The sequence below is a fragment of the Armigeres subalbatus genome, chromosome 1 (genome assembly GCF_024139115.2).
Source record: "Armigeres subalbatus isolate Guangzhou_Male chromosome 1, GZ_Asu_2, whole genome shotgun sequence".
Classification (NCBI taxonomy): domain Eukaryota; kingdom Metazoa; phylum Arthropoda; class Insecta; order Diptera; family Culicidae; genus Armigeres; species Armigeres subalbatus.
The window spans coordinates 179866294-179879872 of NC_085139.1; the positions used below are offsets into that span (position 1 = coordinate 179866294).

Below are 13579 nucleotides of genomic sequence, written 5' to 3' on the forward strand. Positions count from 1 at the left end.
GCCAGATAGGATTACGTTCGGAAGATCACATAATTCTGTACGGAAATCCGTACGCACGGATATCTTTTGTGCACCTAATGGGCTGTCGAACGGGATCATTTTGGGCTTCAGAATGGAATCTTTTCAGGTTTCCGAAAGTAATCGAAGAATCTTTCCGTTTGGAATTCTAAAAAGATTCTGTTTGGAACCCAAAGGGATCCCGTTCAGATGCCTAAAAGGCTCCGCTCGGAATTCCAAAATTATATCGTTGGGAAACCGTATTCCGTACGAAATCCTATAACGATTTTGTATGAAAACCCAAAATGGTTTAATTGGAAAGCCAAACAGGATTCTACCAAACAGGAAACTGAATGTCTGTAAAAGTCTGCAACTTCAATCAAAAGTCTGTATAATGTCTGTAATGTGAATGACATCTGAATTCAAGACCAAAGTCTAGCATCCCTAGTCCTAGTGAAGTGGTATCATAGGATACTATCTCCTTTCTCTTCAGTGTTGCATAAGTAGATAGGTTAGACTTCTATGTTCGGATGGCCCAGTGGAAAAAATCACGAAAAAAGAGAAAAAAAATTCAACTTCGTTAGAACACAAAACTGGAATACTTCGTCAAGAGTTATTTATCGCGATATCATTATAACCTCAAGCAAACACGATGGCTGTCCAGCATTCATTTCAGAAGCATGTATCCTACGGATACAAAACCAATCTCAATTTGAGCTACACATTAAACTGACGGTGGTCAGGTGGACCTGTTGTACCCGCAACTGCACTGCACAGCAGTATACGTCAGGATGGACGAGAAAAAGACAAACAAAACATCCGAACAAAAAAGAATTCCACAAGATAAACAAAACTTGGCTGCCACTGAATGCAGCTTCAAGAATGGTCCGTAATTAAATTATTTTATTTTCTGTTTGTGTATTTTTCTGATGGAAGCCCGTCCGGTTACGGTTTTTCTTTCAATTGTGCGTCGCGATGAAGAGCAAACCTCCACAACGAGTGCGAAAGCTCAGTTTGTTATGTGTCGTATATACACTTACAGACAAAAGTATTAGTCATGCTTCATAGAGAATACTATGAAAGCATGACTTATTTCCATCATTTCTTACAATATTCAGTTTTAATAAAAAAAAATAAACATCTAATTCTCGCGCTTAGGGTCATAGAAGCGATACTGCATTGATCGATCTCTTCATAGATGTTTTTTTTTGTCAATGCAGCAAATTCCAACAGTTTACCATATATCCTAAGGTTCGGGGTGATAAAGGATAATTACAGCTTGCAACAGAAACAATAACCATGATTGCAAATTTTCATTCAATTGAGTTTATTAACCAAAGAAAAAATCGATAAAGAGAACCCAATCAATACAGTTACACCCTTATGATCCTATCTGCAAGAATTGTATTAGATTTTCTATTATTTTCGAGGAGAAACTGTCTCAAACAGGTGAGCAACAGCATTCAATCATGGTTTAGTTAGGTACCACAAATGATACAAAGGCAAGGAAGACCAAAAAACTCCAGACAAACAACTTTTGTCAAGCGTTCTATATAGATAAATCTTTTTGTTTTCTAATGCGCATCACTTTTTTGAAGTGCCCATTCCTCCGGATTGGACATTTTAAGCTGAGTTTGGTCCTTCTTTTCCTGTGGGAGGGAAAAAGTTTGAAAAATAATGCAAGTGGACGTGTGACACACTAACGCCAGTAGTCGGTGTGTTTTGGTTTTTGTTCGGTAAGAGGATTTGCTAAATTGTTCCACAATTCTATTGTTATGCAGCATGATGATAAAAATGTGCAGGGATTGTGCAAAGAAAAAAAAACCGGGACAAAAGAAATAATTCTGCATGCCATGAAGGTTATGGGTAAAAACTGTGTCATATATCATCCTGCATCAATGGTTTGACACAACAATGTAGACGGCAGCACAAGGAAGATTTTCATTTATTTGATTAGATTTCGCCCCCTTCCCATGGCGCACTGGAAGGCATCATAGCAGTAAACCGCAACCACCACCACCACCAAGCAATGCCTCGTCCCGAGAAATGTGGATGACACGAAAGATAAAGTTTCAAGATATTCAAGCATTTAATTTTAAACTTGTTTACACACAAATCTGTAGAGAAAAGTTAACTGTCAGTTTTTCCAATCCTCTTCATACATAATTTGTTCAACTATGGAAGATTCACTCGCTCGGGACACTGTGCATATGATCAAAATTGATGTGACGGAGCCCGGTTGTCTAGAAGGCTTTTGCCGACCCGGAGACAATTTGTCAATTCTTTTGTGCTGACTGACTTGCTTGCCAGTAACGGGCACTGGCTCTGCTGGCTGGCTCTGCGGCCTCTAGCGAAAAGCTTCAAAATGGTCCTTGTTGACAGAAGAGAAAAAGTGGTTTTCAATAGAATCATTCAACTCGATTTCATTGCCCTTGCTGCCACTTCACTTCGGTGGAAATAGAGCGGAATTTTCATGGCGCACAGCGAATTATCGGCAGTGGAAAAAAAATGATGACGAAGGGTGAAAAATGGGGAACGGAAGTTTGCAAGACAAAGTTACAAATTGATTTTTTATTCAAATTATTTCACTTTCTGTTGATTGATGAAGGGCTTGGTGGCAGCTACTGACGATGACGAAGACGTTCTTGCCGACGTAGGTCGGGCGGAATACGGGATAAACAATTTCCGCCGAAGCGGTTGATGTGTTCTTTGCCTGAGATGCAATAATGGATTGGATCAGATTGAGACGACGATTGAGTCAGGGTTTTCCATGGTTTACCGTTTTGGCTACCTAACCAAAAGCGAGGGATTTATGTTCCTTCGTATCCCTTGTTGGAGTGATTGTAAATACACTTATGAAATTAGTTTTATGTTAATGCAGGAAGACTAAGAGGAAGATAGATGCCGAATTTATCGACCGCTCGGAAAGATTGAAGGCTAATAAATGATTATCATTAAAATATTAAATTAGCAAAATATCAATCACAGAGTAGCAATCAACTACCACGTGTACAGTAAATCAAACATTCTAAGCCACCCTCTCCATTGCTCCAAACCAGAACAAAAATGAAACGGCGACAAATGATTACAGGAAATCGTTTTTGCGTGCCTTGAACTCTAGATTCATTTGAACGAACTAGGGCGTTGGTAAATAGCATTTTTAGACGTGGGAATGAAGACAAACTACTTCGACTACCGTTTATTTACATTTCTGCACTAAATCTGTATGAAGAGTGATTTAAATTTTTGGTAGGAATTCATCCATGAGAAACATGTTAATGAACTTATGAGTAGCAGCCACAAACTTGCATCGATTGGGTTAGAGGTGGATGAAATTGGTATCTCAATACTCATTGAGTCACTTTACATGCGGAGTACGAAACCGAACAAATTGAAGGCACAGGTCGAGAAGATACTCCAGAGGACGTGTCCGGACAAGTTGATCAGTAAAACCTAACCGAAATCGAATTGACTCTGCAGTATTTTCCCGACCAGCGTTGTTCAACGGAAGATTGATACTTTGATTGAAGAGCGACATAGCCGAGCAGTACTAGGACGAAGCAGCATTTCAGCATCAAATTCAAAAATTCAAAAATTCAAGAATTCAAAAATTCAAAAATTCAAAAATTCAAAAATTCAAAAATTCAAAGATTCAAAAATTCAAAAATTCAAAAATTCAAAAATTCAAAAATTCAAAAATTCAAAAATTCAAAAATTCAAAAATTCAAAAATTCAAAAATTCAAAAATTTAAAAATTTAGAAATTCAAAAATTCAAAAATTCAAAAAATTCAAAGATTTAAAAATTTAAAAATTCAAAAATTCAAAAATTCAAAAATTTAAAAATTCAAAAATCCTAAAATTTAAAAATTTAAACATTCAAAAATTCTAAAAATCAAGAATGTTACAGAATACAAAGACAAATTATTAGTTATATGTTGGATTGTGGAAAACTTTTATTATCTCTAGCCGGGCTTTTATTTTTTTTACTCTAAGCTGTTTTCTGTTTCTTACCTCTACGACAAATGAGTTTAGCCAGTTTTTTTAAGACAAATTTCAGAAGTTTTAACAAAATATAGACTATAACAAGTAATGCAGCCACGACATCCAACAACTGTTGCTGGAAGAAGTTCAGATCTGCTCCCTGGTAGTGCATGTGGGGAGCTCCCTTGTGTCGAATCACGTACTCGATCCAATAGATGGCTGTATCGACTGCCGTTTGTGGTCGATCACGATACAATTCGGACAATTTCTTCACCTTTTGTCGGTATTCTGGGTTCGTTAGGATCTCTGCCAACGGATCCTCAAACGATGCTTCCGTGAGGGTCTCGTAATCTACCCCCTTACCCCAGCCCTCTCTTTCTACTGCCCACACGTTAGAAGACTGCTCGGCGAAAATGGGAATTCCTAGTACAGGGACTGCGTGGAACCTAGCTTCGGCTATTCCTCCCAGACCGCCGTGTGCCACAAATAGAACGATATTTTTGTGAGCTAGTACATCATCTTGTGGAAGCCATTTCTTTGTTAGGAAATTTTTCGGTTGATTGGGAACGCTGTCCGTTTCCCATTTAAACAGTACTCGTTGCTTTTGTTTACCCAAGACTCTGAGGAAAATTTGAAGTTTTTCCGGTGGAAGGTCGGACGTTTTCAGATTTGATCCTAAACAGAAATAGATAACGCCGTGTTCTGCTTCATCCAACCACTTTTGGATGTCCTCGGGTAGGGGATCTGGATTGTTCTTGATCTGCAGTCCGCCAACCTCGATTACGTTCGGTATGTAGGGTCGTGGCCCGCTACTTGAAAAATGTGTATTCAACAGCACAAGCGATACGTTTTTCCGTACATCCCTATAGCTAGGATATTTATCCGAAGGAAAGTTGAAGTCGTAATATGGCTGTTGTTTCCATGTCGTGTATTCGACGATCATATTTTCCATTGCGGCTATTAACAAGTTCTTCAAACGATTCATGAATCCCATCTGCTGTTGTTGGCCAAGTAAGATATGTGGAACGGCGTCCACAGCCCTTGGATTCCCCACCAAATCAGATGTGAATTTAGACAGCCCAGCACTCCACAGTGCCACAGTTGGTGCATTGAAATGGGAACCAAATCCGATGATGAAATCTGTGACGAACAACCCTGCAATAACCAGATCGAACTGCTCGTTCTTGATGGCCAAAAACTGAGGATCGTTGATTGTATTGTTAGCGGTATTGAGTCCGCTTTGCACCATGGTAGGCAAACTCTTAATGATGTTTTGTTTTTTCTCTAGGAAACTTTTTGTCAATTTGCTAACGGTGTCATCCGGGGGAACGTAGATTTCTCTATAGTTTGGAACTGGTTTTGAAAGCTTGAAAGGACTGACCATTGTAACCTGAAATATGGGTGGCTATGAATGTAGTTGTACGCCTTCGAATTTTCTCAAATAGATACACTTACCTGGTGACCACGTTCGGCCAGCGCCTTCAACAGAACCTGCCCAATAAGCACATGGGATCTACCAGGACTGGGATATACGCATAGAATTTTTGCTGAATCTACGACCGCACGGCTACTAAACGCCAGTATTAGCAGCAGTATCAGGAAGCCACCGATGCCACTCATGATGTTCGGCTAAATAAATCAGTATAAAACTAAACAAAACAGTAGCGCCGCGCGTTTTTTTTTTCGCTGGACTTATCTTCTTTACAGTCTGCAGTTGACTGATAGACGAACGACGACACCTAAGTGATGCCCCAATGGCCGATAACAAACGGACGGCGCGCCGGAGCAAATTATTCGGAGTGAGTCGAGACAGTAATTGTTGAAGATTGATGATGCGTCGGTTGAGTAAAATGCGCCACCTCATTCTCTTAGCTAAAAGTCAAATTTTATCACAGAATTGTGTGCAGCTAAGGTTAATACATAACCATTTGAAAAAGCCCCTACATGGAAGAAATTTGTTAAAATATCTTTAATAAAGTTAGAAAAAGTTTATTTGGCTCTTTTTGGTGCAATTTTGAAATTTCTGTTTTTTCCGTAACGCGTTTCTATTAGAAAAAAATATTCCTTTTTATTACCATCAGTCCGGGAAATTAACTAACGTAAAGAATGCAGCTTACACTAATCTTGTGAAGAAAGAGTGTGACAATTTTAGAGAAATAAATTGGCACATTTTGTATATCATTTTTGGGTGCCGCACGTTAGAATAAAATCGTTTTCATGCCATATTGTTGGTATTTCAAGAACAATTATGGACCATATAATAACTGATGTATTCAAACGATCGGTACAATTTGAAAACACAATGTTTTGGATGCAATCACTCTTGAATTCAAAGGTTTGCTTTTGGGGCTCATATTGACCATGTTTCCTCTAGTTGTTGTTTGTGTTGAATAAAAGCTTAGTATGGGAAGAATGTATATAATAATAGAGTCTTGATACGTACGATTTATAGATAGCAGAAATTACTGATATCTTATTCTTCACCTTCTACTTCACATTCCAACTGGAGCTTGACCTTTTCAACTTAGTTAGCTTGTATTTCCAGTTATTAATTGAAAGCTTGTCTATGCCCGCCAATGCATGAATATGTATCTTGTGTAGCAAGTACAATGGATACGCTATGTCCAGGGAGAAAAGAATGCTTTCTACCCGAACACATTATAGGCCGGAACCGAGAATCAAATTCGCCATCTTCGGTTTAGCAATCCTACGCCTTTGCTTATAGATTGTCAATTCCAAGTTTGCTAAAAGCAATGAAATAAATATTTGCTTGGTGAAAGCTTCCTTAGTCTCAGCGAAGGTATGCAAGGCCAAAACATTATGCCAAATTTTGCTAGGTTCGAAAGTAATTTTAGGTTTTGTAATTTCTTCAGCTTTCATACCTATTTAGTATTTAGTGTAGCAGAATAAAAGACTATTGCGCTTCATCACGCAGCCTTTAAACCACCCAATTTATCATATAGTTTCTATTCAATTAGCAATGCAAATATTTGAAGGCATGCGTTCTACTTTTAGATGTGGTTTCCGTGCCATTGTTGGAACTGGGTCTTCTGCTCAAAACAGCTATCCTTATCCTAAATGTAGAAGTATTTGAATAACTCTGCCACTGTTTTCAACAATCGTATGTAAAGCCTGGTTTAGACAGTTATTAGTTGGATTTTAATTGAGCACCGAATGACATTAGATGAACTGAGATAAGCATGTGACCAGTCCAATACTAACCCAGCACAATGCTAGTTTTGTCATTCTTTACTCTTATGAACATATGATGATTTCCTTTTGGTGATTTAAATTAACGAGGGGCAGCACTTATTTGGCGATTGATTTTCCGGCACGATGACGTTTAATGTAGTACATGCCGAAAAAAAATAATCCGACGTTGGCTTGATTTTAAAATATGTTATGCTCTAGTAAAAAAAAATTATGTTCTAGTAAAACACTAATAGTAGAAATTCAATTGTGTGGAAAATGATTTATTGCGAATTATGTGTATTATGCCAAATAATTGGGAGACTTTTAAATAATTGTCAATAATCCTCCAGCATACAAATAGTATAAACTATTGATTTTCTGTACAGTGTGCTGATAATTTCCTCATGTGACCAAGTAGTGATTTACCCTATGTGAATGGGTATGGATTTTGTCTTTCATTCCAAAAAAGATCAAGGGTCATATATTGAACAAGTATTGCATCACAATAACTTATGTCACCGTGTTTTTAAATGTCATCGCCTTGTCTGATGAACTTGATCTGCGAAGCTTTTTGCATTTGCTGCGCCTGGGGTTTCATCAGCCTTTATTGCGCCATTCGTCGAAGGATTGCTCCAGATGTTTGATTAGATCGAGAAATTGGCTAAGTGTACCTCAAATTGATTACACGCATGCTGGCGGCTTCGAAAATCAGTCTACCAAAAGTGCATGAAGAATGTATCACACTATCCACACATGGAATTTGTTTAATTTCACGAGACGGTACGTGGGAAGAGATAACACACTTTTTATATTGACGTAAACTACGTCTAAGGGGAAGACTCAGATACAGGGTGTAAAACCGAAATTTCCAAATTCGAGACCGTCACGAAATTAGGATAGATTTCAAACGCTAATAGCGTCTTAATCTTTCGATGGATTTTCGACATTTGCTTATCAATCGATTCAGAAACTCTCCAGCAATTTGCCAATTCTATTGATACTATTGATTATCAACATTAAACTATTGAAAATGTTGTTTCTTTCCAAACCGGGTGAAAAATTCAATTCCGTTCATAAATCCCCAACACGGACATCAAATTGCAGTAAGGTACGGGCCTTTTGATCCACTGCTTCGTTTTCCCTGTGTATAAAAAGCCCCGTGTTTCGCGTGCGCGCGTTATTTTCATTCTGGATGTCACGGCGAGCGGACCAGGGCGTCCAGAAGCGGTCCCAGTGACAACGGCTGTCTCCGCGGTGTGGTGGTGCGGAAGCAGCAGCACATTATTGTCATCCGTGTCCCATCTTCGGCGGATCTGGCAATCGACGGCGTTCGTTGAGCCGAATCATCGTATGGCGGTCGCGCAACCCAGTGGCTGCTGATAAGGCACATAAGTGGCAATTGATCGGTTCTTTTCAGGACCATCATTATATTTGGGAGGAAGGTTAAGTTGAAATAATTTTCCTAAAGTGCAACCGTTAGGAACTGGAAAATTCTTCGGTGAAATTTTCTAGCGTAATTCGGAGTTGTATGATTTTAGTGATTGAGAATGTTGATATTAGGCGAACTTTCTTCATAGAACAAAGCATAATTGATAAGAAAATTATTTTGAGCTTTTTAGTGGAATGTTTTCACCTATCATAAGACGAGTTTATACAATCCTATTGAATTCCACCACTTAATTGTATCTTGACAGATACGTATTTCGACCTCAAAAGTAAGGCCGTCTTCAGTGTCTCGTACTTGACTCGAATTCAAGTCGAGTCAAGTACGAGACACTGAAGACGGCCTTACTTTTGAGGTCGAAATACGTATCTGTCAAGATACAATTAAGTGGTGGAATTCAATGGGATTGTATAAACTCGTCTTATGACAGGTGAAAGCATAATTGTTTGGCATCGGTAGCGGAATCATAGCATTAGTGCCGGTCCGAGCATAGGCTGTCATCGGAAGATTGCTAAAGCAATTTATTCACTAATGTGGCGTTTGCAACGATTTGGATGTTGTCGGCACAACATGAAATTTTCCCGCGAGACTAATTTTGTATTTTTCCTGTTGATTGAAAAAGAAATCGGTTCCTTTATTCAAAGCGCAACGCTAACGACGGTAGTTGAATCCCAAGCAAGTATCGGAAGGAGACCATGCAAACAATTGATTTGAATTATGACTGAAAAAAAAATGTATGGCGTCAGTATTGATGTTTGCTACAGATTTTTTGACGTAAACTTCGTCTAAGGGGAAGACGCAGATACATGGTTTAAACGGAAATTTCCAAATTCGAGACTGTCACAAAAATTAGGATCGATTTCAAACGCTAATAGCGTCTTTATCTTATTTTCGACATTTGCTTATCAATCGATTCGGAAAACCTTCAGCAATTTGCCAATTCTATTGATACTATTGATTATCATTAATGCTTAATTTTTTTGACGTAAACTACGTCTAAGGGGAAGCCTCGGATACAGGGTGCAAAATGAAAATTTCCAAATTGGGGACCGTCACGAAATCATGTAAGATTTCAAACGGTAATAGCGACTTTATCTTTCGACGGATTTTCGAGATTTTCTTATTAATAGATTCGGAAACTTTCCACCAATTTGCTAATTGTATTAAAACTATTCATTATCAACGGCAAACTATTGAAAATGTTATTTCTTTCCAAACCGGGTGAAAAATTCAGAAATAATCAATCCCGTTCATAAATCCTCAACACGGACATCAGATTGCAGTAAGGTACGGGCCTTTTGATCCACTGCTTGGTTTTCGCTGTGTATAAAAAGCCCCGTGTTTCGCGTGCGCGCGACATTTTCATTCTGGATTTCATGGAAAGCGGACCAAGGCGTCCAGAAGCAGTCCGGCTGTGGTGGTGCGGATGAAAATTTTTCGTTCGATGGTGGTGGCGGTCGTGGCAACAGCAGTACATCTTTAAATCCGTGTTACAAGCAGCATTTTTGGATCTGGAAATTAACGGCGTGCGTAGAGCCGAATCATCGGATGACTTCCGGTAGCAGCTCCGCCGAAGCCGATGGTGGGACTACGATCTGCTTTTCGTGACATCTCGAACGAAATGGCTCGCGCGCGCTGAAGAGCTGCTTTCTTGTAATCAATAAAGTTAAACCTGTAACCACGCCCCTTTGGTGAGTGTTACGGTTACACAATATTTGCACTCATACCGATCAACAAAGAGGCGGGACCAATGATCCATCTTTATTGATTATAAGAAAACTGCTTTCCCCCGCGCGCGAGCCATTTCATTTGAAATGTCGCGGAGAGCGGTCTTAGCATCGGCGGAGTTACTAAGCAATTTATATTTTTTGTGGAGTGGATCGTGTGGTCGTAGTCAACAGCTGTTAGTGATTCAAAACAGAGCGTTAATGATTAAATCATTCAACTCTATGATTAAAGATTATGAATAATGATTTATTCGTTTTTGACAATGATTAATGATTATGATTAACGATTAAATTAATTTTTTACAATGATTAACGATTATGAATAATGAATAAAACATTTGGAGTGTGATTAACGATTACCAATCATGATTAAATGTTGACACAATATGTGTATGATTAATGATTAACGATCGATATGATTAATGATTATCGATTATGAATAATCAAATTGAATGATTTGCATAGTGATCAAAAAGCAAGTAAACTTTATTCCAAATTGAGTTATTAAAAGGTATGAAAATTATATGATTATGATTAAATATTAATGAATAAAAGCGATGTATGCAATGATTAAAATTTATGATTAATGAATAAACTCAAAATAATTATAAATATGATTAGTGATTAATGATTAAATGTAAAATTCTATGATTAACGATTAATGATTAATGATTAAATCGTATTTTTTGTATGATTATGATTAATGAATAATGATTAAAACACCCATTATTCATTAATCATGATTAAATCTATGATTAATCACTAATGCTCTGATTCAAAATATGCATTATTTGGAATAAATCGGTTCTTCTCAGGGCCACCATTTTATACAAAGGAAGATTGAGGCGAGGCGAATATTATTCAAAGGGCAAATTAACCGTTTGGCGACGCCATAATGTATGGATCAGTGGCAGCCAAGTGAAATTTGATCAAGATTCTTAATTGGTTTTGTTGCAGTTTGCGATTGGGAAGGCAGATTATTAACAATCGATCGATAGATCACAATTTTGTGGAAGCGAAGGTTAAACCTAGACGAATTTTTCCTAAAGTGCAAATTATAATCGCTTGGCGACAGCAGAATGTTGCCGTCGGTAGTAGAATCACGAGCGCGTGTCAGAAGGAGAAGCTGCAAATATGTATTCGCATGGATGAAAATAAAACCTGAAGCAAGTAGCAGACTATCTACTAAAATTATAATCTTGAGGGGAAATTTCACTTGACTGCCACTGCTATCCACGCGAATAATTTTCGGCAGCGTCTTTCTCTGACGCGAGCTCGTGATCATGCTACCGATGAAAAACAATCTGCCATCACCAAGCAATTAAGTTTTACTTTGGTAGCCAATCGTTAGTACTTCAGAAAATTTTAATATGAGCGCTGCTGTTGTTGATGATGACGACCGCAGGACCCACACCATCAGTGAGAATAAGATTTCCGGTAGGAGCTACGCCGATGCCGATGGTGGGACTACGATCTGCTTTTCGCGACATCTCGAACGAAATGGCTCGCGCGCGCGGAAGAGCTGCTTTCTTGTAATCAATAAAGTTGGACCTCTAGCCACGCCCCTTTAGTGAGTGTGTGACGGGTACACAATATTTGCAGTCATACCGGACAACAAAGAGGCAAGACTAATGAGCCATCTTTATTGATTATAAGAAAACTGCTTTCCCCCGCGCGCGTGGCATTTCATTTGAAATATCGCGGAGATTCGATTACTGACAACAACAGATATCGCAAATTAATCGATTATTTCGATTAATCGATTATTTGTTGTGATAATCGATTAATTTTGAATCGATTACTTCCCAACGATCAATCGATTCAATAATCGACAAGAATCGAGAGTAATCGATTATTTACTAATCGATAATTCGGGATTTTACGACAACTTTTAGATGTCGATTACTTCGATTAATCGATTCATCGTTATGATAATCGATTAATTTTGATTCGATTACTACTCAACGATGAATCGATTCAATAATCGTCAAGACTCGAGAGTAATCGATTATTTACTAATCGATTAATCGAGATTTTATGATATCTCTAAGCATCGGTGGAGTTACTGAGCAAATTTTATTCCAAATACATATGGGATATTGGAAAAATCGGTTCTTCTCACGAAGCAGAAGCAGAATAACGAGCGCGTATTGTAGAGAGCTGCTGCAAATATGTATTCTTGCACTGGCACTAGATTCTTCATTTCACCAAACTGTTTTACGTAGTTTACGTCGGGCGGTCGTGTCTTGTACACAACCCTTATGATTTTTTTTTAGATAACAGGCAGAATGACTATTGTACACCGAAATCGGAATTTACGCGGGGGAAATGTTCCACGTAAATTAAAACTGCGTACAGAAGCCACTTGAATCGTCCTGCAGAAGCAACTTTCAATCATGATTGATTTCCAAAAACCTCAATTTTTTTTAAACTTTCTAATGTCATAATTTTAAAACTAAAAAATATTATTTTTTTTTAATTTTCGAATTTAAAACTTTCAACAACTTATGAACTTATGAGCTTTTAAATTTTTGGATTAATAAGTTTTTGAATTCTAGATGCTTTTTAATTTAATAAAAAAAACTTAAAAAGCAAAATTTCAAAATTTTTGTTTTTACAAAGTTTTTAGCTTTTGAGATTTTGAATTTTTGAATTCTTGATTATAAAATTCTTGCATTTTGAATTTTATAATTTTAAACAGATTTTTATATTTTTATGTCAACGTCAATCATAATTTTGTAACATAAAACTTTATAAATTTTAAACAATTTGAATTTTTAAATTGTAAAATTTTTAATAAATTTTAACTTTCAAAACAAATTTTCTAATTTTTCGAATATTTAAAATTTAAAATTTTTCAATCATTAAATTTTTCTATTTCTAGGCTTTAAAATTTATAAATTTTTGAATTTTTAAATTTATTTATTTTTGAATTTTTGAATTTTTAAACTTTTGAATTTTTGAATTTTGAATTTTAGAATTTTTGAATTTTCGAATTTTTAAATTTTTGAATTTTTGAGATTTTGAATTTTTGAATTTTTGAATTTATAAATTTTAGAATTTTTGAATTTTTGAATTTTAGAATTTTTGAATTTTTGAATTTTTGAATTTTTAAATTTTTGAATTTTTGAATTTTTGAATTTTTGAATTTTTTGAATTTTTGAATTTTTGAATTTTTGAATTTTTGAAATTTTAAATTCTTGAATTCTTGAATTTTTGAATTTTTGAATTTTTGAA

At 36.8% G+C, this 13579-nt stretch overlaps 2 protein-coding genes across 3 annotated transcripts in view; one reads left to right on the plus strand and one right to left on the minus strand.

Annotated features, from left to right (window-relative positions):
* Window positions 1-13579, plus strand: part of LOC134205565 (probable serine/threonine-protein kinase DDB_G0282963) — a 599905-nt gene that overhangs the window by 354307 nt on the left and 232019 nt on the right. The window lies entirely within an intron of this gene.
* LOC134208781 (UDP-glucosyltransferase 2-like) lies at window positions 3950-5888 on the minus strand. Its single transcript, XM_062684721.1, has 2 exons — window positions 5435-5888; window positions 3950-5369 (listed from the first exon to the last, which is right to left on the minus strand). Exons 1-2 carry the CDS (start codon window positions 5597-5599, stop codon window positions 3987-3989), a joined length of 1548 nt encoding a protein of 515 aa, XP_062540705.1. The 5' UTR covers window positions 5600-5888; the 3' UTR covers window positions 3950-3986.

Bases quoted from the DNA above. Each gene is read 5' to 3' on its own strand.
- LOC134208781 (XM_062684721.1), bottom strand. From the start codon at position 5,599: ATGAGTGGCATCGGTGGCTTCCTGATACTGCTGCTAATACTGGCGTTT. The intron at 5,370-5,434 runs GTAAGTGTATCT...CCCATATTTCAG, and splicing joins TGGCCGAACGTGGTCACCAG to GTTACAATGGTCAGTCCTTT.